Source organism: Prinia subflava, chromosome 5, assembly GCF_021018805.1.
Source record: "Prinia subflava isolate CZ2003 ecotype Zambia chromosome 5, Cam_Psub_1.2, whole genome shotgun sequence".
NCBI classification, from domain to species: Eukaryota; Metazoa; Chordata; class Aves; order Passeriformes; family Cisticolidae; genus Prinia; species Prinia subflava.
The window spans coordinates 27,178,842-27,205,990 of record NC_086251.1 but is presented as its reverse complement, the minus strand read 5'-3'; the positions used below and the strand labels follow the sequence as shown (position 1 = coordinate 27,205,990).

General features: G+C 39.3%; 1 protein-coding gene and 1 long non-coding RNA gene across 5 annotated transcripts in view; one reads left to right on the top strand and one right to left on the bottom strand.

Annotated features, from left to right (window-relative positions):
* The window catches only part of LOC134551248 (uncharacterized), a 45,377-nt gene extending 24,610 nt beyond the window's left edge, over positions 1 to 20,767 (top strand). For all 3 annotated transcript variants that reach the window (XR_010080543.1, XR_010080542.1, XR_010080544.1), the window contains 3 exons: positions 14,839 to 14,944; positions 15,979 to 16,034; positions 19,853 to 20,767. This is a non-coding gene — a long non-coding RNA (uncharacterized LOC134551248). The remainder of the gene's footprint in view (positions 1 to 14,838; positions 14,945 to 15,978; positions 16,035 to 19,852) is intronic.
* GANC (glucosidase alpha, neutral C) lies at positions 16 to 27,138 on the bottom strand. Of its 2 annotated transcripts, XM_063398605.1 has the most exons (25): positions 26,969 to 27,138; positions 25,798 to 25,860; positions 24,467 to 24,575; positions 23,814 to 23,941; positions 23,112 to 23,294; positions 22,253 to 22,298; positions 20,852 to 20,918; positions 19,398 to 19,494; positions 18,602 to 18,782; positions 17,607 to 17,760; positions 16,989 to 17,224; positions 15,900 to 16,026; positions 14,879 to 14,958; positions 13,881 to 14,024; positions 13,471 to 13,567; positions 12,986 to 13,087; positions 12,258 to 12,501; positions 10,499 to 10,563; positions 9,886 to 9,962; positions 8,576 to 8,650; positions 8,041 to 8,154; positions 7,065 to 7,177; positions 5,454 to 5,557; positions 4,401 to 4,551; positions 16 to 138 (listed from the first exon to the last, which is right to left on the bottom strand). In XM_063398605.1, exons 1-24 carry the CDS (start codon positions 26,995 to 26,997, stop codon positions 4,442 to 4,444), a joined length of 2,745 nt encoding a protein of 914 aa, XP_063254675.1. In that variant the 5' UTR covers positions 26,998 to 27,138; the 3' UTR covers positions 16 to 138; positions 4,401 to 4,441. The 2 variants fall into 2 exon arrangements, with proteins under 2 accessions (XP_063254675.1, XP_063254674.1); XM_063398604.1 differs by lacking the exon at positions 16 to 138 and having other exon boundaries at positions 2,156 to 4,551.
* Between the last annotated feature and the right edge of the window lie 11 nt (positions 27,139 to 27,149).

Here is a 27,149-nt window from a genome sequence, read left to right as displayed (position 1 = left end):
AATTTGTTCCTTGCTGTGGGACAAGATGATCAGCTGGCTCACTCCCGTATCCGAGTTGAACTTCAGCGTGCGTGTGCGCTGTACTGTGCATGTAAGCGTCCAGAAGGGACAGGCTTTAACCATGAAATCTAAAAATAACTACAGGCACAGAGAGAGGGAAAAGGAGAGGGGTGGCATTAGTGAGAAGGTGTCAGTCTTCTGTGCAGCTTGTGCAGAGGCCAGGCATGTTCCTGGGACGGGCTCTGTGTGTGGGCTGACTCCTGGTGCAAGCAGTTCATCTTCTCCATAAGTAGAGGGAACAGTGAAAGTGGAAGCTAAACTCCTGCTGGCTTGGGAACCCTATGTACAAAGTACTGCTAGGCAATGGTCATCACACTACTGACAGAACTGTTGTCCTTGACTTGTTTCCACCCTTTGTAGCAGAAAAGATACGGACAAATTTTTATTACTAGAGAAGATGATCAGAAGATACTTCTAATGGTGAAAAAAGGGTGCTATTTGATTGACCTGCTGAGGTCAGGTCAATACCTGCCAGCTGGGCTTGGTTACTTTGGAGAGCAGCTTGGCAAGACTAAGATTCACCTTGTAACAGCTACCTTCCATAAAAAAAGCGACTTTTTGTGTAGGGACTGAAAAATTTATAGAGCCTAGTGTGGGAACTGAGCCATTCTCTGTGTGTTAGGATATACCAAAGTTAAAGAAAACTCTGACTCTGCACATGTATTTTTCACAGAACAGTGGGTTAAGGGACAAATCCACAGCCTCTGTAAGCAAAAATCTAAACACATATTGCTTTTCTCTGTTCTTTAAAAGGTGACAATATTTATATGTCAGGAAAAGCCCCCATAATACCTTGATTTCACTTTATTGGGAAGTCTTCAATCACAGGTTGACACCAGTTTTATTTTTGCCTAATGATACTAATTTCTGCTCACATATACGTTGCTGACCTTCTGGCCTAGGGCTATGGCATTTTCCAAAGCACTGATTTTTGGTTTTTTTTCTCACCCATTTGTTTAGTTTAAAATCAACAGTCCAGAGAACAAACTCTACAGCTCATTAAAGAAAACTCTCCTGGAGAAACTTTTAAAGATGGTAATATATAGTTGGGAAGCTTGACTAAACTCTATGAATATTAATCATCAGTCTTTTAGGCCATTTAGGTGGCCTAAATCCCTTTCTTTTTTACCATGAATGCAAGCCTTCTTGCACCAACAGAGCAATTGAAAAAGACATTCAAGCATTTATGAAATTAGAAATGCAATTGCTTTAGGTGGGTTCTTCAGATGCAGAATTGATGATTTCCTCATTACATTTAGATGCAAGGATTGCAGGTCTCATACTTGACACTACATTGCAGGACAGCTTGGCAGAGCCATGTGTCACTCTTTGCAGGGTACACAAACAGCAAGATGCAAGGGCCTTTCACTGCACAGCTCGGCGAAGTGCTCATTTTGCAGCCTGTGCGTATGTTTTTATGTTTTTTCTTTCGTATTCTCCCTTCCTGCCTAGTATACCAGTGCATCTCTCATATACAGAGCTCTGTTTCTGGAAGAATTGTAGGGGTATGGCATTGGAGGAACTCTTTGTGGGCTGCTGGGGAGGATTATGTGAATGCTTAGCAATGGGTTTGATTTTTTTTTCTAGTGAGATAGTGAGCAAGTGCCAGGGTGTGACCTGCTGCTACTGTTAGAGCTAACAGATCAGCCAGCATGTGGAATGGCAGGTGGACATGCACTTCTCACTTCTGTGCCAATGTTGCTCTTTAGGTATGTTCAGTAGTTACATCTGTTTAAAAGACAATTTCTCCTTTTCTTATTTCTTACTGGGACAGATGGGTTTATTATGTAGGGTTTTGGTCTTTTTTGTAGGACTTGCTAGTAAAAGACGAATGGTGTCTTCAAATAACCACAGTTTTCCATAGAGAGGAATGGATGTGCTGTCTAATACAAACAGCAAAACAAATTCTCAGGTATTAAATCCTGTATGTGATGGAATTTAATGCAAGCTGAGCTGTTCAGACAATAACAATGAACTACTCTTTAGTGAACTAATCTAAAATGTTAATATTGCTATTTAATTTGCATGAAGTTTTCTCTCCAGTTGTTTTCACTAATTGATCTAAATGATTTCTTTTGTAAAGATATACTAAAAGTTTATTTCTTCATTTATGGCATAAATATGTGGAAAAATATGTGAATTACTACCAACAGCAATGTAAATCATATTATTTGAAATTTATCAGATCTAAAGACACAACTGCTAAGATTTTCAGCAGCTAATTGCTACTGAAATCCATAGATGTTAGGAACTTCATACCAGTGAAAGTTTGACCCATGAGTATTTACTGTGGTACAGATATCTTACCGAGGGCCAGAGAATAAAGCAAGTCATTCACTTTAACCAGATAATCTTGCAAGAATATTTACTAGTATTCTTAACAGTAGAAAGAAGGCTGGAAGGAAAAAGGCATGTAACTTGCTTCATTATTACTTTATTTCACTTTCCAATTTGAGAAATAGCAGTTAAAGTAGTTTATAAAATTACCCAAGACAATAACTATATCATGTCAGAAGCACTGTTATGCTAAAACATAGGAAGAAAACATCAATCAAAGCTTAGAAGTTGATAGAAAAATAGGGTCAGTCTCTCTTTTCACAGATGTAAAAGATCTATTTGCAGCTTTTCTACCTGGATTAACACATTTGCATTAAGCACAGAAGTATTTATGCTCTCAGTTCCTGGAGTGGAGGCTCACACTGTCTCCTGGAAGGTGCTGACAAAAAGTTCTGCACAATAAGACAAGATAGAAGCCAAGGATCTGGTGGGGAACAAACTACGCTGGAGTAGTCAAGAGCAGAGTACTCACAGTTTGCTCCCACACTTGCTATTCCCAGAATTCTGCCCTGCAGAGGACAAACAGCAGCAGGTGGGAATGACAGGGAGGATTTGTAATGTTATGTTACCTTTAGCTGGCAAAAATGGTGACCATCCTTCTCTGTTTCTTACAAGTTAATTTACTGTTGTTTTTCGAAAATATTTCCTTATCTTACTAAAAGAAATTAAATTAACTCGAAATCCAGAAAAAACAGAAACCCAACTGGTGGCATGTTCAGGATTGACTCAAAGCAGAACTGGTTTCAAAATAACATAGCTGACAAGTGCAGCAAATGGAAAGGGCAAACAAATTCTGTGGAGCAATGGCAGCCTCTGAAAGGAGATGCCTAATACAGAAAAGCCTGAGGGAACAGGCAGGATGTGGATGTTGGACTCAGAATGTCTCTGTTTTGCAAGTGAAGCAAGCATCAAAACACATCAGTTCTGTTTGCAGAGATGGTGGGAAAAGAAGGCAAGGGAGTTAGGCTGAGTTGTAACAGAAAGGAGAAATAAGCATGAAGTGAGATGCCTGAATGCAGAATTAATCCCATTAAAATTAAAATAAATGCCTAGCTCAAACCTCAGCCAGATACTAAAAAGTGACATGACCAAAACTCGTGTAAAGGAAGCCAAAACTTGGCAGGACTTGAAAGATATGGAAAAGCATAGCTCCTTCACTGGGCTGGCTTTAATCAATGATGTTCAATCATCAATTCCAATTCTTTCCTAAGAGAAAACTTTTTTTAAAGTAGTACTTGCAGATGGAGGGGGCAGTAACATAGAAAATGTTTTTGTGTGAGAATAGCTGCTATCCTAAGCCAGTACTGCACCTATGAGGATCTGTGCCCTTTTGAAATCCAGGTTTCAAAGCTGTCTATTAGGGAGCCTTCTGCACAGCCACATTCCCATCTTCTACTATTGCACAACTGACTGGCACAAGGTACCCAACCTCCAGTGCCTGAGCTGTTTGGAGAGCATGCTGTTTACTTTCCTGTGCAAACCACCTAATTTTGCATTGTCATAAGGACTGGAAAGCAGAAGTGTCTGTGATCACACTGGGTGGCTCCTTCTGTGTTTGTTTTCAGAAGGCAGCTGTCAGGCAGGACTCTGGTGGTAACCTCTGTGTCTATCATATCTGCTGATGCTGCTTGTTGAACCCAGATCTCCTCAAGTACTCCAGTCTCTGAATAGTGTGATTTTCAAAAGCTTATATTAAGTATTGGCCTGTGCCAACAAGCCACAATCTCACCCCATCAACTCAATTTTTTATTGCAAGTGAAGGCAGAACCGAAGCTTAATGCCTAACTCAAGCTAGCCTAATGCAAATAGTATTTAGCTTATTTCCCCAAAGATACAATCCCGGTGCTATTACTTTTGCTGAACAGAAGTTATCCAGGTCCAAATTAGTGCTTCAAAAAAATATTGTGAGAAATGTTAGTTAGGGTGTGTTGGTGGAAAATACGTTTGTTCATTTAATTGGATTCAGTAAACATCTGAAGTCCTCCCAGTTTATTTCTCGTCACCCTCTCAATGAATGGTTCCTCTGAAGAAGTTGCATCTCCTTTCAGCTGATACAGATCTCCCAGTCAGCATCGACACGCAGGGCTGACTTTTCCAGTGTCAGCGCAGAGGTCTTTGTATCATATGTGAAAACCACTTCTTTTTTTTTCCCATCTGAACAGGACAAGAGAGTTTTCTATTAAATTTAAGAAGAATCCTTCTGAAACACAGTTACACACTACTCTCTATGGTTTTTAGTTCTGACTAATCCTTTCCACTGGTGGAAAGGATTGATCAAAAAACAAATAGAAGTCAAATCTTCCCAGCACACACATAAAAATGCAGCCGACTAAGAAAATAACTGTTCCTTTTTTCTAATCTTTCAAACTATAGTACATCAACTATCTTTCAACTATAGTACATGGAACTATGCAAGGATTTTTCTGAAAAAAATGTTGCAAGCAGGAGGAACCTCCTCTGCCTCCAGCTCTTGACAGGTGGAGGCAGAAACTCCATTTCCCCATGATTCTCAAAGTGAAGGGACATGCCTGGAAAGCAACCAGAAATGGTAACTCCTTTCTGTAGATGCTACTGCCTATCCATATGGGATACCTCGCAACTTCTAGAGATCCTCATATAGTCAGGAACGCTGGAGCTTTTGGATGAGCTTGGAAACAGAAGAGGAAATCTGGGTTTGTCTGCAAGTTTCCTGTTCTAGACTAGGCAGGTTGACAGACCAGAGCAAAGGGGCCTTCATTTGAAGTGTGTCTCTGCTCATGTTCTGTGTAGGACAGTGTTGTCTGAATGTTCATTCCAAACCACTTTTACTGATGTATTTATCATCCTTCAAAGTCAGTGTTCTTCAGTTCTATATGTAGTATTAGTGGTGAATAGCTGCTGATTCCTTTCACTAAATTCTGTCCTTGTTATGAAAAAGTAGCAAAGAAAACTAAACAAAGAGGTTTCCTATGCTGTAACACTTCCTTTACAGACTTGTCAGTTTGACACCTCTAATGAATGGCAGCAGAACAACAGAATTTCAAGAAATTGTGGTAGAATAGAAGTCAATTCATTACCCTTGGAACTGGCTGTCACAAAAGTGGGTTGATTTCCAAATCCCAGAATTATCACCCGTTCAACTACGCATGTAGTGTGGTACAGTCCGCTTTCATCTACGCAGCTGAAAAAAGAAAATTATTTAATATACATTGATTTCTTTCCATCTGTGTAAATTTAGTATCACACAAACATTATTACTTCAGTCTCATCCTGAAAGCTCGCTAAACTGGTTTCCTTTCCTCTATTTCCTTTTCTCTTACAAAACAAGTAAAACTTTCTCCCATTGTCAGCTGATCTTTTCACTGCATATCAGATTTCACAGTCAGAAGAAAAACAGTTTGAGAAGCTATTTTATGGCAAAAAGCACGGTTTGGAGAATCAGAAAAGTTCTTTATTTTCAGAAAACAGTAGTTTAAACTCCTAAATATAGATGTAAAGCTAATTTCAACATTTTTTCAAGTAATATATTTCAATCTGAGACAAAATAATGTTTAATTTTGTAGCTAATTTAATTTTTATTAAAAAATTCTAAAAAAACTCAACCCAAAATGTAATTTTTTAAAATGAACAGAATGTTATATCATTAATCTCAAAATTACTTTTTTTCCAACTTCTAGCTTTGCTAGCAATTTAGCAACATTTTTCTTTCCCATCCTGAATTTTTAAGCTTTTCAGATTTCATATTCCAGATAAAGAGATTTGAAGTATGCTTTTAACCACATTATACAAGCTAAACTAGTTTTGCTCTGTGTTAAATCTTTTAGCTTTAGGACCAACTCCTGCATATTTTTGAAGCTTAAAGGACTAAAAAGCTGTAGAATCACCATTTATGAACTACACAGCTTTCTGTGCAACATACCTCAATAGTAAAAGTGTTATAGTGACATATTTAGCATCTCTTTCCTTACAAGCAGCTAAGAATCTCTTTGGCTTTTAGGTTTTCTCACTGAACCTTTGCAGGTGGTTCCCCCTTGTGCCTCCTTTCAAGTGCTTTTCTTCATGCTACTATCTGTGATGAGTTTGTTGAATGCTTTGGGAGACTGCAATGGTGTGCATTTGGTTCCCAGACAGAAGAACTGAATATCTCAGGTTGGAAGGGACACATAAGAATCAAGCCCAACTCCCTGCTCCTTGCAGAACTACCTAAAACTAAACCACATGGCTCAGATCATTGTCCAGATGTGCTTTGAACTAGGAAAGGCTTGATGCTTTGACCATTTCCCTGGGGAACAGTGACTGACCACCTTCTCAGCAAAGATTATGTTAGAAAATAAATCTTAGAGAACACAAACACTCCAGGTGTTGCCTACTTGCAAATCTCCTGATTTATCTTTTTTTGGCTCTCTGATAGGCTTTATTTTTTCTAATGACCATCTTTGTATTTGTGTCAGTCTGCAGAATCTCAAGTTTGACTAGACTGAAACAATGAGACAGCTCAGTATTTCAGGAGTTACTGCCTTCAGACTTCTGTTTACTTCTGCAGTTTTATGACAGATTCTGCACACTCTTGGACTTCACTAAGCAGTAGATGAGACTAATACTGCTACATTTGTAAGAAGGCCTCATGAACTGGAACAGGCATTTCCAGTGACAGTGTGTTGGAGGCTTTTGTCCGTAATTGCTGTTACCTGGAAGAGAGAATGTTCTTGTGGAAAGTGAATTTCCGATATAGGAACTGTTTCTTGTGGAGATATTGAAATGAATGCCCATCATCTACGTAGAGCTCACCTACAGCACAGGCCTGTAAAACACACCAGATAGTGCACAAATTAACAGCAGCTTCTAGAGTTGAATAATGAAACAGTCTTACAATATGTTATGCTTCATATTGCAGGTGTGTGTTTATTTTTCTTTAGCAACTTGTATCCCTGGAAGGCTCAGACAATCCAGCTCTGAGTGTGCTGGACAGCCTGGTTTTGTAGATTATTGGGGTGCCATGTGTCACCTCAAAGACAGTTGTTGGAAGTTCCCTCCCGGTGCCCAAGAGGAAGTTTGTGGCCTGCTCATTTCTCTGCTCTTTCCTCCAAGGGACTAGACAAGGCTGAAAAAGGTCAGAAAAATGTTCTGCCTCTGCTGTGCTCAGATAATCATGCTTAGAGGGGACAGCAGGGGAGCGGTTTGAACTGCCTCAAACAGTACAAGTGGAGAAGAGCCATTGAGCACTCAAATGTAGATGCCATGGTGTTGCCATGAATTTTCCTGGTTTGCTGAGCGTTCATATTAAAGGAGAAACGTGCAGTTTCTCACACTGGTGAATTGTAAACACAGGACCATGTTTTGTAAATATTGGCAATGTTATGAATACTTTCTCCAAGAGAAGGGGAGGCTGAATGACAGCCTCCTGGACCAATGTGACAGGAGAGGTGGCGATACCCTTCTCCAATCCATGGTCACCTTGACACAGATATAAAATGGAAAAATAAACTAAGGGCAGGTCTTCTGCCCTGCTGCTGTTGTTGCACCCAGATCTATGTCCCCAGTCGGTGTTCCTGGTTGGGCCTTCACGGTGATACCATGGTGCTGACTGAACAGGTAGCAAGGGCCTACAAAGATCAGCTGGAGTAGAAGACATCTTTGTAAAAATGGAACGCTGTCTCACAGTACCTCTGTGTCTAAGGCCACGTGGAGTTCATAAGAAGTATCTGTCATCCATTCAGTGGATTTTCCAGCTGTGGTCTTCAGTGGTATCACAGTGCCCCCCCGCTGGAATACAGGAATCTGCAAAAACACAAAGCCAGGGCAGAAAGGTTCCTGTACTCTGATAATGTAATTTTAACAAGGATCAGAGATAGGAAGTTTGATAAGAAGTTTGCTCACAACTTAGAAATGAACTTTTACCACAAATATATAAAGAAAATTATTCATCTAAGAATGGGAATAGTAGTAACCTTCTGTATATATAGAAGCAAAAATAATTTTCCTTGGAAAACTAACCCCTGCATCATCTCACTTCACCACCAGTACACAGTAGTGTTCAATCTAACAATAAAGGAGATGGGACTTTTATACAAAAACTATTTTAGATTACATTTCTACAAGGAAATTGAACTGTCAATTTTCTGATTCTGAATATTAAAAAACCAAAAGCTTGAGGTTTTTTTCTGCTCCATGAAAGTAGCATTTTAAAACAAAAACATACATTCTCCAGTGTTACTGGGATCTTCACTGTGCCTGCATCTTCCATTCGCTTAAATTTTCTGAAATCATACCAAATCTAGACAAAAAGGAAAAAGAATGAGCATGACATGTATGCCAAGATCTGTTCCCTCTGCTGATGCAGTTACTCTCCTGCTTAACCTGTCACTATTCTAAACAGTCTATTTCATATGCAAGAAAAAGTATTTATTTTATTAAAATAAATGAACTTCTGGATGAAAAGAATAAATTATCACTTCTGAAGTACAAAAAAAATTGCACCTTTTCTACAAGTTTAATGTAGACATCTCTGCACAATATCTTGTATGTCTTAAAGCATCTGGAAGTAAAAAACAATCAAACAATTTTTAAATTTTATTTTTTTAAATCTAGTTCTTGAAAAAGCACATTTATATTGAAACAAAAATTAACAATGCTGCTAATGACAGGTGACAAGAGAGCTGCATCCATATCTCTCATGCACCACACTTGCCAGGAGGTTTAACTGATATAAGTGTGCAAAACACTCAATTGCCACAGAGATCTTGATAAAAGTATTTTCCTTGACTTTTCTGTAGAGGCTAGTCTGTTTTTGTCCTTAAACTGAGAATTCTAAGTGTTCTTAGGTGCATTAGTGGAGTCACAAGGCTCTGCTAATACACTCCCTTTTGCTGCTTACTTTCTAGAGTCCCAGGCTTTCCCTTAGCAACTGTTTTCCCCAAATCATTTCCTTTCCTCCACTTCACAGCTCCTGCAGCCAAATGCTCTTTGTAGGAGTGGACCACTGTGCCATCCTGTGGATAAATGCCTTTACTTCAGAGAGGAACTGCACTCTGTGTGTGTCAGTGCTTGCTATACATGTCCCAGGCTACAGAGGCTTGTCCTTCCTTGTTAAAATTTTCCCTCCCCACAGTTTCTGTCTGATTTCCTTTTGACCTTTCTTTAAAGTTCCCTTTTACCTCACATAAGATGAGAAGTTTAATCCAAAGAGAAATATATGAAAAAAGGAAATTGACAATGTAGGGAAACTGTTTCATGGCAGTTGATGAGACACAGCAAGTTTTGAAGGGAGATTTACACTGTAGGTGATCTGAAATTTGTGCAGCAGCTCTTGGAAAAGCAAGAAAGTAAATTTACTGTGAGCCAAGCAAGCAAGGCATCAAGATGGAAGGAAGGGTTCAGCGTGGCACAGCATGGCCAGCCAACACTTGCCACAGCAGTAGTGTTCAGCAGTTATTAGATGGGGAGCTGGAAGGTTTTGGCATAAAATACTTTTTTGGGCTGAAAAGTTGAACAATTCATATACATCCTTACCTCCTCTGACCCTGGAAACAGAACTGTCACTGTCTTGGCCTCTTTTTCTGTGACTGGATGCACCAACAAAGCATTTCCTGGAGAAAAACATAAACATGGCTATGATCCTCAAGGCTGCATCTCCCCAGAGCAGAACCTGTGTGCTCTGGGGCTGTCGACCTCCCACAGCCATTTCAGGAGCTTGCTTGGGCATGTCCTATGCTTAGGTTCACTTTCTGCTGAAGAAAAAGGCCTGTGTGGTGAGCTGATGGCTGACTGACTTCAGCAGCCTGCCACATCGCAGTAAACAGCAACCATGCTTGGGTGGTAGTTGTTTACTACTGCCATTTTTGAAGCAGACTGTGATCTTATCTGCTCCACTGAACTTGATGTTTCAGGTCAAAACTAATCATGTTTTTTCAAAGTGACTAGTGAGATACAACTGAGTTTTTGCATCTCCTATGTCCTCTGTTTTCAAAGCGCTGTTAAAACTAGGTCTCTTAAAGAGGTCTCAAGTTCTATATTCAATTATGGTTTTTTTTAAGTCTTAGGCAGTGTTTTTATGTTTTCTTTTTGTCATGCAACACCTCAAAAATATTTAACTCAAATTCAAGAGAATAAGACACCTGCTTACCCAGCATGTACTCATTTTCCACATCAAAAGTTTCCACTTCCCCTGGAAACTCTATCCAGAGAGACCTGTACAAAAGAAAGATAATGGAATTCCATTACATTTTTCCTCTCCAACAGGTCTACAACTTGTTCAAGTCCTTCTGGCACTTTCAGGCTCCATTTTCTCCCTCTCTTTACAAGGCAAATTTATCAAGAACTGAAGACAGAGCAAGGTCCTCTTCTGTGTTAGTGACTCAAAGTCCCCAGTAGAACAGGGGTTAAGACATTCCAGTATACCTATCTTTACATCTGTGGCCACATTTTCTTCCCTCCTGCCTTCTTCCTTAAAACCTCGCACTCCATTTACCTCCTTCTATCAAAGGAGAGATGAATGAGCCTTTGTGTCCCAGCCTACCAGCAATGCTGGCCCCAGATGAGCTAGTCCCTGCAGCACAGTCCTTCCTGTTCTCAACAGCTCCCTACTGCTTTTATAGCAAGTCTCCTCCTGGCCACACCTGAAAAACCTGCACCAGAAGCTCATTTTCAGTCTTTCTCAAAAAAGGGAAGTGTAATAACCATCTGGTTACGGAACAGGAGTTGTATATTTAAAGTCTGAGAGATTATGACAACAATAGCTTGTTAAGAGACAGGCTCTGGGTTTGCTTACACAAAAGCCTGGCTCACCTGCTCACTCACAGGCATCCACTTTTCACTGCAGCCCTGCTGCTCATGTGCTTGCTAATGAGACACAGTTTCCATTCTGCTTGTCTCAGTGAGAAAAATACACTTCCTCTCTAATTCTGTACCTACTGCAGCAAACCTAACACAATGGAAATGTGATTTGATACTGTGGGCAGTTCACATGTCAAAAAAAGCTTAATTTCAAGAAAAACAGAAACTCACTGTCTATGTCAGTGCATAAAACAGGTGCATTTACACCTACATATGTGCAGACAGACACTCCTACTATGTCTGTAATGCAAACCATCTTCAAAACTCAAGCCACTCAACCCTTGTCAAAAAGACCTTTATGATTTTAAAACTTAGGAGATGTATCTGCATAACAAAATATGAAGGTAAGTGTGTGCAAAAGAACAGTTCTAGAGCAACCACAAACACATAGATTATAATCTATAGCAGGGAGATTAATGACATTCATCTCTTCTCGAAAGAAATGCTCCATTCAGTTCCACAGAGGTACATTTTTAAGAGGTTAGATACCAACAGAACAAATAATTTATTTTCTAATTTCATATCTGTTCTAGTTTATTAAATTCTCTACTAAAAAAAACTTTATAAGGAATACTGGAAAAAATGATAGAACTATTAATATGAAATAAAATTTTATAACAATAACAATTAAGCAGTAACAAATATTTTCATGAGAGGCAAAATGGCGTTTACATTTCTAAGTCAACAAGTTCAGAGTCCATTAAGCATTGTTTATGTACTGGTTGGACTAATACGTGATGGTCCTTATCGTCATGAAAAGTTTTAAGTCCAGACTACTTTAAAAAGTTTAAAGTCTACAATGTGTTTATTGAATTAGTGTGTTCCAGGTGTCATTGGGGAAAAAAACTCAAACCATAATTTTCCCCTGAGAGCCCTAACAATGCTTGCAGAATGCATGAAAAGAGAATTCAGTATTAGAACTTTTGTGGGTTTTTCTCCCTTTTAATAGTCAAATAAGTAGCTACAAAACTAATAGGTGGTCATTTAACTTCCCTTCTCCAAGTAAGCTCCTGCAGATACGCTCTAGGCCTCCTGAGTGGCGCTCTTACCTCATGACCGGTTCAGCCGCCGTGTGTGCCCGATAGAACAGAGTGTATAAGTAGGACAGGAGGACGTAGCGCTCTCTAATGGCTCTCCTGATGAGCTGCGTGTTCTGCTCCCCAAAGAGCCACGGTTCGCGCCGTTTGCTCTCCATGTTAGAGTGACCTCTGAAGAAGGGCTGGTAGGCTCCCGCCTGATACCAGCGAACAAGTAACTCTGCTTCTGGATCTCCAATAAACCCTCCCACATCAGCTAGACATTGTGCAGACAAATGAAAATACACAGTTTTGGAGACTGCTCTGGAAAACGTGAAGCTCTCCTCTTACAAACATTCCAAGTGTATAAATCCATGCATTTCACTGTTTGTTCACTGTTCTGCTGTTGGGCAGGTGCTTGTCCAAACAAGAGAGAAAAACTGGTGCAACAAGTTATGCTTTGAAAAAAAAAATCTTGAGAGGTTTTGAAGGTTAAGTGAGTAACTTTCCCAGAGCACTGTCACAGCAATGCTGTGATCAGAACACCACCTGAGGACTGCTGCCCCAGATGGGACACAAACTGCACAAAAGTTGGTGGAGACACCATGGTGAAGCCAGGTTTCAGGCTTCTGAAACCAGACTAATCTGTGAAACCACCTGCAAATGCACAGGGCTGTTGAGCTTTCCACCGGCTGTGTTGAAGTCTGCCTTGGGAACACAAGCTTGGTGGCACCATTTATGCACAATGAGAAACACATTACCTCCACAGAATGAAATCCCTGCCATATTGATGGTAAGAAGCATTGGAATGGATATTTTCAAGTAACTCCAGTCTGCCGTGTTGTCTCCAGTCCACACTGCCCCTGGAAACACCCAGTTTCAGCATTATGCAGGAAAATTGAATGTATATCTCAGTTTATGCGTGCAGTTAAGAAAAGAAGACAAGAATTATCATGAACTACTTTGGAATTCCTGTACATTGCACCTTTTTTTTTTCTCTTTATACATGCATGCTCCTGAAATAGGCAATAAAAGCAGGTATTGGTTTGTCACAGGACACAGGTTGCTGTTCTACCTTTGACTCATACACACCCTGCCAGCCTTTCCTGATTTTTTTAATCACTTGCACTCTCATGAGCTTACCACATTAATATTTCTAAGACAGTTTCTGTCCTCTCTAGACTACTATCCATCAAACTTAATAGGACAAAGCGGCAAGGAAGGCATCCAGCTAATCCTTACTTACCATACTTCTGTGATCCAGCAAAGAAAGATCGTGTGAGGACAAATGGTCTCTCTTTTCCTGAAGAACGTCTGATGAGTCCTTCTGCAGTTGCCATTTGCTGAAAATCATAAATAGAAAAGTCAGGAAGACAAACTCTTTAATTAGGGTACTTTCTACATCATCTTACTCTTATTAGAATATATGTGAACAAAAAAGATTCAATAGTTACAGCTGATTTAATTTACATTATTATGGTGGTAAGGCACAGATGATGTCACATTTTCTTGTGACCGATCACAGTTTATTTCAAATACTGCAATATCTGGCAGAGTTTCAGGCCTTGATGAAGGTTATAGACGCCTACTGTGTCAAGTACCACATCACACATACTCCACATGAATAACTGCTGTTTGTGTCTCCAGATACTCCACCTGGTAGAATCCGTAGAGGTTGTGTACTTCCCGATGCTCCCAGTTGTTGTAGTGCACAGCATCTTTCTGCATTGTTAGTTCTGCCCCCTTGAAGACTGAAGGCTCATTCATATCATTCCATACAAAGAGGATATTGGTGGATGCCTGTGACACAGGGTTGCAATTAGATCATGAGAGAGCCAATTTTGACTTTGCATGTTTATCTCAAGTGGGTGTCAGAGCAGTCTGGGGTATGAGTAGAAACAGCAGCACAAAAGCAAGACTTGGTAATTACACTTCTCAGGTCACTTGAAAGACCCCAGTCACTCATCTCCTCCCACTTAGAGGCCCTTCTAGTCAGGGTAGCAGCCTGCAAGCCCACTTGATCTTTGCAATTCTTACAAAACTCAGTAGGCACTTGCTATTCCTGCTTTCTGGTGAGGGAAAAGAGGCAGGAAAAGACAAATATGAAACAGCCATGAGGAAAAATCAGAGAAGGCCAGAGATGAAAGCTGGAGGGGAAAAGCAGCATGGGAAATATCTACTGCATATGTCTACTAGGGAAGTATTTCAACAAATCTACTGCAAACCAGAACTTTGGAGCAGGGTGAGGGGAACGGAAGGTGTGGAGTAATGGTCACCCAGACACTTTCAGCACTAGGCAGGAAGGTCAGGATGAAGTGACTGAGCTGTGATATCACTTCTTGTGTCCTATCATGGTAGTAAAGGCTGGAATAGCAGCTGGTTTAGATTACGAGTTCCTAAAATGCCTGCAGTTTGTCCCTTCTACTGTTGCAACTAAGTGTGCATGTTCACTGGTGGTATATGGGTTCCTACTGTCTTAGTGTGGGTAAGTCCATGGAGAAAATCCTTCTGTGGTACTTCATCTTATCAAGGTATTTTCGTCTACACTACAATAATAGAGCTACAAAGGCCAACAACTTTCTCAGACAATATCTTCTCTCTTCTTCCTTTTCAGGCTTTCTGGGATATGTAGATCAGAACAAATAAATACAAACCTTGTATGTTTTGAAGGCAAATTGATCTGCATACCATTTTCGTACTTCAGGATTGGTGAAATCCAGGTAACAAGAGGAACCTGTGGATGTGGGAGATCCTGATTATTTACTTGATTTCAAGAACATTGTCTTTGCACCTAAATACAATGGCCTAAAGCTACAATGGTTTCTACAGGCAGCAATAATGTAGTTCCTATTTTTTCTGAAATTAAAGCCCAAGAGCAAATTCCAGGCTGACTTGGAATTCAGTATACCCCTTGCCATGTTGTGAAGGTCAACACACTTAGATTCAGGAGGGCTGAAGCTCAGCACCATTTAAGGATGACTGCTAGCAGTTTGAAATATGTTCACATGTGAACAAGTAGTCAGGGAAAGACAACATTGCCGATATTCTGAGCTCAAAGAGGAAAGTGTCACTGAGAAGCTGAATAACTACATCCTGCCTTGCTACTAGAAGTTGCAATATGTCCTTGATTTTTCCCATAATCATTCCTTTGCCAGGATTGTGGGCTTCCTGTCTGTAAAGAAGGGAGACAACCTCCTTTGATTCCCTGCAATGAGACCTCATGAAACGTAATATATCAAATTACTGTGTTACTATTGAATCAAAGTCTTCAGGATCAGGATTCACTAAATTTCATCTAGCCTACATAAGCTGTGCTCACTGCAACAGACCAGACTGCATTTCTGTGTCCAACACAAGTTGGGAAGAGGAATGGTGTCCTAGGGTGACACCTATTCTCATCAATAAATCCAGCTCTTTTAGTTCTATGCACTGTCTGCATATCCAATAGATAAAACAGAGGCAGTCTATATAGCTGAAGCAATCAGAACATGATTATACCAACCCTCCCATTGTTATAAATTGTATTATTTTAAAATTTTTATTATAATTATTAATATTTACAACAAATGAAAGGAATATAAGAATTTAATTCTGCTTTCATGGATCTCAACTAAACCATTCTGCAAAATTTTTAAAATAAACAGCTTAAAATATAAAGACAGAGTGTTTTTTTACCTGGCCAAGAGATGCCCTCAAAATCTTGCCCATTTCTGTCTTTCACAAAATAACCTTTTTCTTTTGCTTGTGCATACAGGGTATAGGAGGGATCAACCTTAATATGAGGATCTATGATGACCACAAGCTGCCAGGGTAAGAAAATAAAGCACATCATTAACATCAACTGTGCTTAATAAAACAGTAGGAGTTCACTTTTGATAAAAGGCAGAGAATGACTTCATCTCAGGTAAATAAGAGAGCTGTGTCCCTAGTTTTAAAAAGCAGACACCAGGTTTTTTATATACTGTGTTAGACATATATACAAGACCTGAATTTACAAGGAGTGCATGAACTAAATTACAAAACCCATTGTTAAAGATAAAAGCAAGCACCCCAACCCCTAAAAACACTACGTTTAATTCACTGCTGTGTTCTGTGAATGGGAAAATATCTGACTTCCATGTTCACATGCCCGCTTAAAATCATATGCCTTAAGACTTTTAAATGCATTTTGTTTTGTGTAGCATACAACAGCAACAGGTATTGTATTTTGCAGTTGCACTCTGCTGCTTTGCTGCAGAGCTGAGAAAGTACTATAGCACCAGTTGAGAGATTATACAACTTGAATGCTATTTCAACAATCCCCCTTTCATTGAATTTTGGCAAAGATTGAGCATTAAGGAATTCTACAACTCAGTAATTCCAAGGAAAATATTTTAGCCATAAAACCAGAAATACAGAAACACAAAGAAAAGCTGAAGCAACCACAGAAACTATCAATGATGAAAGCTCATATTAAGAAGAAAAATTTTCTGCTGGGTTCATCAATAACAGCACCAAGCTGCTTCTGAAAAATGGAGTTTCACATGGGTCAAATTTAGCTGGATTGTCAGGATAAATAAAACATTACTAAATAATAAAATGATATGAAGAACTGAATTAAATAAGATAGCTTGCATGCTGGAACCATCACCAGATGACAACACAGTCTAATTTCATCTGTTGTAGCTTACCTGTTTCCAGTATCTGAAGTACCCTGCTTAAAGCTAGATTGGGTAGATTCACACCGCAGAGAAATCTTTTCTTTCTTCCTGCAATATTACTTACCTTGCGTTTTTTCTTCCTGAGATGTTCTTGCATCTTTCTGGGGTTCTGAAATTTCTGTTTGTCCCAAGTAAAATACCTCTTGCCATCTGTGTGCTCTATATCCAGCCATATGGCATCATATGGAATGTCATGTGCATCAAAGCCAGCATCCACCGCCTTGACATCTTGCTCATCCTCATAATTCCACCTGCACTGATGGTAGCCCAGAGAAAAAAGTGGGGGCAAGGCTTGAGTGCCTAGAAAGATTATATGAATGAAGATAAAACTGTCAATAAATTCAGTCTTTCCATATTATAAAGTGGCCTGTCTTGATAGTGACTGGCAGTTCTAGCCCCCTGTGTTTCACCTCCTCATCTGAGGGTGCAGTTTCAGACAGCAGTGGTTATGCTGGCTTCTCAATTAGAGCCAAGTGTGACCGGCTGTGAACGCTAGGGAAAACAAGGATGGAGGCCTGCCTCCACAAAGCACCAGCCTTTGGTCTACTCTCTGCAGTTGGGGAACAACTGGCCTCCTGCACACAATGGGCCAGGTAAATATTGACCCACTCTTGAGTACAGCATGTCCTCAGAGAATCTCCTGGGTAAGAGCCATTCTGACTCCAATTGTGTGAGCTGGTACCTGTCAGTTGTGCAAACTGCTTGAAGATATCAAATGCAGTGGGTCCCATCAGCAGGAAAACATCAATTATCCCACTTTCTGACATCCAGCGTACATCAGTTAGAGGCACTGCTCTCTGCTTAGCAGTCTCTGCAGCGGATCTGGATGGAGTGTGCTTAGAAGGAAAACAAGGTAAACATGAATCTCTCTATCAAACTTTCATTCCATGAAGGAGCAAATAGGGAAACACAAAATTTACTAACACATACCTGGCAGGTATGAGGTATATACATTGAATGTTTCTTATATATCCTTCACAAATCCTTTATCTTGCACACCACTTACACAAAGTAGAGTAATAGGTAATGAGAAAAAATGGGTAATGAGAGGCAAAATAATTAGAGCATTTCCATTATTAAAGACCGTGAATTTTTTGTAGGATCTTTGAGTAACATCCATATCATAAGTTTAAAAAAGAAAATTAACCACATAATGCAGTGCTGGAAAAGCAAGATTTGCTTTTTTGTTGTTGTTTCAATTTTATCAGAATTCATATGTTCGTGTTTCAAGAGTGAATATTGAATTTTACTGAATATTTTACGTTTCTTCGAGGTCAATTACATTCCACAGAAGAATGAGCCTGCTAAGCAGAAATCTGTGGCAATTCCAAGAATTTAAACTTTTAGAAAAATTTCTGAAATCCAAGTGATTGTCAAGATTTTTGTCTACCATTTTTTCTGCCTTCTACATCCATCTGTGTAGATTTTTTCTAGGTATTTTCTCTCTGCCTGCTCCTGTAGACGTGTTAAGATACAAGATCTAGAACTTAGCTCTTGAAAGGAGTAATCTCTTTTTCATTTACTTTAATACAATAAATTTAGCAATAGGGAGGGAGAGATTGACAAACTTCATTAGTGACCGAAAGATAAATCTCCAATAGTGTTATATTCCTGTTGGCCCTGTCCTGAAGTGTTTTCTTTTGTTATTTAATTCTGAGGAAAGTGAACAACTCTCACCTCAGCTACTGCCTTTGTACTAATATCCACCAGTGTTTCTGAAGAGTTCAGCCAGAAGATCCCTGAAGTTCTGTTAGGCTTGTGTGCTAAGAGAAGGGGTACTGAACCATAAATGCCTATTTTGTCATGTATCTTGTGGCCGAAAATGTCCAAATTATAAAGCCGGTAGGCATCACCATCACTAGGACAAACAAACAGATGTGTTTGTTACATGTAAGCATCTTGCACGAGGCTAGTTTTAACTCTACTGCTGTCCCACTAAACCTCAGTGAGTGATCTGTGTTCTGATCTTTTGTTTAGCATCCAAAGCTGAAATATGGACTGCCTAGATTACTGCTTCTTTGCTTTGGTCCTCACTATCTGAAAGAAACAAGATTTTTGCTGCCAGTGAGGCTACTGTGAGTTTGCTTTAAATCCTAAAATGTTATTTCTGAACTCTCCCATCCTCCTGTAGAATTGCTCTTTTATGAGTTCAGCTAAAACATGACCAATCCTGCAAGTCAGAAAAAAACTGCATGGAAAATTGGGAGAGAACAGAAAGGGCCATTCATGAAATTGCACACTAGGGAAAGCAGAACACTTTACTCCACATGGATAGGGGCTACAGTTCAGTTTGCTGTATCGTTAAGCTGAAATATACACTATATGATATACATATCTCAAGCTCTTGTCTGCATTAAATTATTAAATAAATATAATAAATTATTAATACAATATTATAGCTCTCTCTTACAAAAAAAAAGGAAAAAAAGAATACATTGCATTCACTAGCAATCTGACACCTTGACACCTTTACCTGGTGTTTTTGAGAAGAAGTGTTTCTGTGTGTTGTGGTATTCCATAAATATGGTCATATCCATGTAAAGAGAAGTCCATGCCTACAGAAGTAGGACCTGTGGAAATAATATTAAATTATGAGAATGCCGAGTTCTTCGGCTTATCTGAAAGGAATAAAGCAGTGCAATTTAACTGGATAACCCAAAAGAAAATAGGTTTTAATGTTTCAATAGTTAACTCTTTCATGCTTCCTTTCAACTTCCACTTCACTTCCATTATTACTTCTGTTCTATAGAGGTAGTATTTGAAACAGGTTTTACTGTATTGTATTGTATTTCTTCTGATTTTGAACTTCTTAAAAAGATAAAATTAATCAATTCAACTGAAAAAATCCCAAATCCATGTAATCTCAGGTCACCTCTTCATTTGGTGGTGAAACTGCTTAAAATTATCTCCTGTTTCTCTCCCTACAAGCTAAGTACCTGCAAGCCAAACTTTGCAGCACAGTGGACTTCAGAATCTGAAGGGTCTGATTCCTACTGTTACCCTACTGAATCCAGAGCAACTTTGGGCAAGCAACCAGAGATCCTGCAGACTGACAAGCAGTGGATTCAAGAACAGAATCTGACCATATGGACTTTATTTCTCTGACATGGAAAACAGAAAAACATGGTGCTAGTGTAAGACATGAGAAATAGCATGAACAACTAGGGCAACTGCTTCCTGCCCTCTGTGTCTTGACTGTGAACTGAGGAAGTTTCTGTCACCAACAGAAATTGCCTTCAGACTTCCCTCTTCCTACTGCAGCTGCTGGGTAGTGCTGGTTGCTATAAAAGTCTGCTTGATAATGGTAATGGACAAAGCTAACCAACTAATTAATATAGAATACAATGAGATGAACAGTAGATCAGCATATATTTAGGTAATTTATAATTTAAATTGTATTTGAGCTACTACTCTCGTGTCTATAACCTTCATCTTTACCACTTAAAATTGCTCCGTATTTCCTTTTTTAGTCCACACTTCAAAAAACTTCCTTTGTGACAATTATTAATGCTTAAATACCATTACAGGTGAAGTCAATGTTATGTACCAATACTAAAAAAAAAAAAAAAAAAAAGAGAAAAGAAAAAGGAAATGTATTATGTACAATATATACATATACATATATACATATATATTCAGACAATGTGGATAGTGTTAATGCTGTGTCAGAAATGGCATACAGTGAGTTGATGAAATGGATCACATTTAATGTGCTCCCTCTTCAGCAGAGATCCAATGAATATTTGCAGAGTTTTTGTCAAATTGTTACCCATCACTGATTATTAATTAAAACAAAGTTAAGGCAACTGAAAAGCAGGAGTGAGTGGGACATTGATAAACATTAAGCAGCTAAATAGAAAGCAGACAGAAATATGATGGGTACATACAAAACAGTAAAGCTATTTTCAGAACTAGAGTGATACTTACCATGAGCTTTGATGTCTAAGAAACTGCCAAATTTCTCTTGCCAGAGACCTAGATCCTCTTGTTTTTCCTGTACAAATAGAAATAGCTAAGCCTAGCAAATGAAACTGCTCACATCATGAATTTCTGAGAAAAATATTCACACAAGATTTATACTGCCTTTTTTTTCCACATATGGCTAATGTAAATAAATCAAAACACAAATCAGATTCAGCTCCAGGAATTTACACTGAAGAACTGATGTGCACATGTTGTACACAAGCAGTTTGCTACAGCATAAAAGTCATATCTGAGGTCTTGGATAGAATCACAGAATGATAGAATAGCCTAGTTTGGAAGGGACCTCAAAAGATCACCTGGTTCACCCTTTAATGGTAAAGGGAGCCTTGGTAAGATTATCTAGCAGCCTGTCCAAACAAATCTTGAAAACCTCCCATGACAGGGACTATGCCACATCCCTGGGAAGGTTGTTCCAGTGAGTGATTATTCTCACTGTGAAAAATGTGTTTCTCCTTGATGTTGAATAAATTTATGAAATACATGGGTAGAACCAAACAGAAAAAACCCCAAACAAACAGAAACCAACCCACTCCCCCAAACAGTAAAGGTCAGACAACAGAAAAAGCTCTTCAGACACTCTGGAGTGTCTGTAACTGATACTTTTAACCTCTTTGTGTCCTGCAATTCATTGTTGTAGAATTTACACTTCTTATAGTGTCAGTCCTAGTTTTCTTTTCTACATTCATCCCGCAGTAAGTAGATGTGGCCTCTTGCAGCTGTGTGACTTCCCTGGCAGAAATCAGAGCTCAAACATAAGTATGCTGAAGGCAGCACAGCCCTTGCCATTTATAACAGGATAGCAGAGTAATCAGCCATCTGCTCTGCTGGAGGCTAAAATTATATCACAGACACAGCTCAGCCTCCTGGGAAAACTGCTATGTGCCTCTATGCACTGCCAGGACCTGGTCTATTTTAAGAGAGAATATTAAGCCCGAATATATGTGGAGACATTTTTTGACTGTCACAAAAAAGATCTTGTTCTTTTGAAACTCTCTTTGCAATGAACAGGGGATTTGAAAATGACAAATATCACCACAAAACTTCATTTTACACATCTACTCCAGATCAAATAAGAGAACAAAAGAGGCATAAATTAGCAATAAAAAAGCTATAGAAAAAACATTTTTGTGCTAAATCTACATAACTGATGCCTTCTACAGACATGGTCAAACACATAAACCTTCCTTCAACTATGAATTTGTAAAATATCTCACTACGTTATACCAGGTCCTTTTTGAAAGTGGTTAGACTGTATTTGTAAACATACCATGAGGCAAAATGAACATGTAATTTAATTTTGTTTTACAAAATACTCGTGCTGGAATTGCAGTAAGCATGGGTTACCTTACAGGAATCACTTGCTGCCTCCTCATTTTGTGTTGTAGGTTTCCTAGTGAAAACAAATACATAGACATAATCAGTTTATTGTTAACATAAGCAAAGATTTCAAACAGAAATTTAAAATAGCACCATGTTTGCTTTATCCATTATGTAAGACTTTTGGTGCAAACTTGCACATTATTTTAATATTCAATGCCTTAACCTTCATTCAATATTTGAGTTAGGTTGACTTCTTGGCCTGTCATGTTTATCTGCATCAGCATTTTACCTGCCCAGAAGATCCTCACTTTTCTATCATTCTGCTAAGGGCTCTCTGTTAATTTCAATGTTTAAAAGAAGAGAACACAAGAGAGGTGCTTCCTTATGCCCATTTTTAATCATGACATGTCCTACACCAAGGTTTGTCATCCTTCCAGCACTTTGTAGTGTGATTATCCTATGACATCTTGCAACTAGATGGCACCTTGCTAGTTGAACAAAACTTCTAGTGAATAACACCTACTTAAAGAGTATTAAAGAGTACATTTAGTGAGAAAAAAATGAAACTAATAACCTCATCATACTACCACTACTCATTCTTCAGAAAGATAAGGGGTACCAGGACAATTTAGTGTTTTGCAGAATTGGCCATTAAATAAGGGTAGCATTTTGCATATGGCTGCTGCAAGAGATTAAAGCAGTCTGCAGCTAATTGATCTAGAATTTGTTTGTTAAAACTTCCCCTTGTATTTACTATACTCATGAAGTAAAAGAGAAGTCATGTTTCAGTGCATAAGAGCTTTCAGAAATTGCATTTGCACAGAATTGTTCATCTTCAGGTACAGCTCAACCAGTATAAACAATGATGTGATAGATGCTGTACCTGTCACTGGAAGGTGGTTGTACGTGCTCAAAATACAACAACCCATTGGAATTCATGCTCATAACAGTCTCACCCTTGGACTGCAGTTCAACTTGGAAGGGGTTTGCTGTGACTTGAAGTTTGTAGTCCTCATTAACACTTGACAGTACCAAAATACCTGCCTCCTTGTGGGATATGAACAGTCTGGCAAATAAAAAGCAACAACAGCTTTATGTGTATCAGCAGCACATGAAATCCACTATAACTAAATAACAATTGGTACAAAAGATGGGCTAAGAATATCTGCATACATTACACAAACCTCAAGGCTAATGTTGAGCCAAAGAAGGCCAGAAATACATGCTGTGCTCAGGGCTCACTGCATTGTGCAAAAAGTGGCTACAGAACTGCCATGAAGACTATCCAGAGCTTGCATTCCTTTCACATTAACAGGTAATGCCTTAGGTAAAAACTTTGCATTGTAACAAGTAGGCCATTTTCTGATTGGGTCAAACAGGCTCAGATTTCTTATGTGTATGATAAAACGTTCTCCTAAGTATTTACCATGGTTTTTTGAAAGTAAATTAACCGCATGCATTTTTGTTTTCTGTTCCTGTAACAACTTTATACTGTACAGAGACAACTGTACTGTAATATAAAGGAAAAAGCTGTATAAGATATTAACATGCTAAATCACCATCACTTAAATCACCCATCACTTACTTCTGGGTGGTAGGTTCCTTTATAAGAACATCAGGAACTTTGTATCTTGGTCTGAGAGGAGATGCCTCATCGATTTTAAGCCTGAAAATATTGCCTTCTATTTCATAAATTTCTACTTGTAGAAGAACCTGTGAGCAAGCAAACAGATAAACTTGTAAGGGTAAAAATTACCTATTTTTAACACAACATCGCCAAACACTTACTGTCTGGAAAAAACCAAAACAGGCCTGCTTTCAGATTTAATGTTCTTTAGCATTCTTGAGAGTAAAAATCATCATCCATATGAATTTACACCAGCTAACTCTACTTCATCCCATTGGAGAAGCAAAGCCTTTTAAGTGAACTCTTTATCTTCAAGCATTTGATAGCTAGCATTACAGAAAAAACTTATTATTTTGAAATAGTGGAGAAAACTCTGAATTAAAAATATTTTTCTGATAAAAAGTGTTCTATTCAGAACTCTCTTTTTTACTAAAGCCATTAAAAAATTAAGTTAAATGCTGATTAGTAAGGACATATTTAGGCTGATAGTTTCCATTATTTCTCAAATATCTATCACTGAAGCATCTCAAAACCTGCAAATATGATCAGTCTTCTTGACAATATTCACTGCTCTTTCTGTAAGCAACCTCTTAAGCTATGTGGTATCTCACCTTACTCTCCTCATGAATGATTTGGAATTTGACATTCTCATCACTTAATGTGACTGAATCCAACAACACTCGGTACAAGGATTTTCCAGGATGTAGAAGTTTCTGACGCCTGTCAAGACAGGAAATTTATCATACAGAGGGGCATAATGCTGTTAGAAATGTTTACTTAATAATTTTGTATTGAATTTTTTCCAATACAATTAATAGCACTTCAAGTCAAGAGGAAAAAGAACAAATATAGTTCTGAGCACACCAAAATGCTTAGGAATGAGATGTTAGAGAGCTTTAGGGGTTCACCCACCAGAACTCTGTATGTTTTTTTATACCAATAATAGTCTTAGTTCAAGTGTCCAGTTCTTAGCTGTACAGTTACATTATTGTTCTTTCATTTATCCCTGAAATTTCAGTTGAATAATCTGTTTTCCATCTTCTGCCACATATCCGTGTAACTCCCTACTGAACACCTTCTACATTCTGGGGTGATGAAACAGTGTGTGTTTGTAACTTGTAACCTCCAAATACGCACCAAGGAAATTGTTTCTCAATAATTGTTTCTCTTATGACTACAGAGTTTTGACCACAGCTTTTGGTCCTGATAATGTTTTTAGGTCAGAGATCCTTAAATGAAGGTTCTTTCAACTGTTTGTAGAATTCTCCATGCCAAGCCCAGGTTTTATGAACTATTTGAAGATTAGTGTCTTGGAGACGACCTTAAAGACAAACTTCTTAATTAATAAACCAAATATGTCAGTGACTAACTGGTGTAACAATGGGCAGTCACTTCTTTCAGTCAGTTAGCACAAGAAAGAACACAATAGAGGGAAGATAAAGGTTGAGAGCACAGTTAGAAATGGGATGAGAAATATGGCAGCATAAGGTTAGCTTTAAGGGACTAGTGAGCTAGAATTTAGATTTGACACTGAATTCTGGCCACGATACTTGCTCAACAGGACTGCAGTCACACACTCCTGTCACAGACTAATGATTTCTATTGAGTGTTCTGCTGCTTTGAATTACATATAGTTGAGAAACATCCATGTCAAGAGAACAACCTACATCTGAGTGCACTTATAATTAAAATATTGCTGGGGCTTTGTCAGATGAGAGGACTGATCCTTTTGAACTTTACCAGAAGACATTCTGGGTGTAAGACTACATGTTTTAAAGTCTGTTGATTATTGCTTGCTGATAGGTAAGTAGAATGGTCACCTTTGAAAGACAAATCCTGAAAGTAGCAGACTTGCTGTGATTAGAAGTCAATACTTAACTACTTCCTATATATTTTACTATTAGTAGTTTAAAAATAACCATCACACTACAATTCTCCATACCTGTAAAAAGCAATCTGGTTGCATTTCTTAAAGTTGCTTTTGTCCACAGCCTCATCTTGGACACTAGAAAGAGCCGATAAAGAGATTTTAAAATTTTGAAAGCTTTTAAATATGTCCGTCAAACACCTGCTGAATGATAAGATGATGGGGGTCCTTTTCAAGAGTGGTCAGGATTAAAGACAGTGCAGAAAGCTCTGAAGAAAGTATAAAATGTGATGGACCTTGAACTACTGTTTTTAGATGTGGGAAGAGTTTCTTAAACATTTAGTTTCATGCCCAACCATTTCCTTTTAAACGCTGAAATGTTGAGAAATGATTGTGTCTATGACTAACAGTGCTGAATTCCAGCATAGTTGAATTCTTACGGGTTTGCATTTTGAAGCCAGACCTCCTTCTGCAGCCATTGCAGTTAATTACTATTTTCCAGTAATAAGAATGGAGAACTAGGGAGGACTGGCAGAAAAGAAGAAATCCTGCACCCTTTTCTTCAACCTTTACTGACACTGACAAAGGAGGGAGGCTTCCAATGGTCCTGCTGACAGCTTTATGTTATCTTTAGGCTTGAAGTAACTTTTAGATTTATTCGATAAGAGTAAATTTTTTATTTGGCCGAAAGAGAATGGGCTGCCAATAGTGTCTACCATCAAAATATTTCCCAGATCATGCTGGGTTCAGACACAGATGGAAGGGAATGAGGTATTAGTTCTGGCAGATAAAGGACTGATGCTTATGAAATACTTATTAATTACATACATGCAACATACAAAATGCAGACGGCACTCACTGAGGCTCAGTCACAATTACCAGTCCTGGATTATTATTTGAGATCTCTCAGTGACCGTATATTTAGATCACTTAGCCCTTCCCATTTTTGCTTGAAGACACGTACGTCCTTTCGGGTTTTGCTCCAAGTTCGTGTGCCTCTGTTGGCGCACTGAGCACGGCTCAGCCCCAGCTAGCGCTGGCGCTGTGGATCCGCTCGCTGCCCCGCTCCGCCGCGGGAAGGCCGTGCCCGGGCAGGGCGGCGAGGGCAGCACGGCCCCGCCTACCCCCAGCCCCGACCCGCTGGATGGGGCCGGGTCCGCTCTCCGCCGCTCCCCGCGGGAGCCACCCCGGCAACAGCGGGAGCGAGGAGCCGGCCGGCCGAGGACCGTCCCCGAGGCTGCGTTACCTGACTCCCCCCGGCGTCCCCGTCTCCATGGCGGAGCTCCCCGAGCGATCCCCGCGGAGAGGAGTGGCGACCCGCCGCGCCAGCCGGGAAGCGGCGCGGGCCCCAAGCGCGGCCGGGCCGGCGAGTGACAGCCGGGGCGGTGACAGCCGGGCCGAGCCGGAGGCGGTGACAGCCGGGCCGA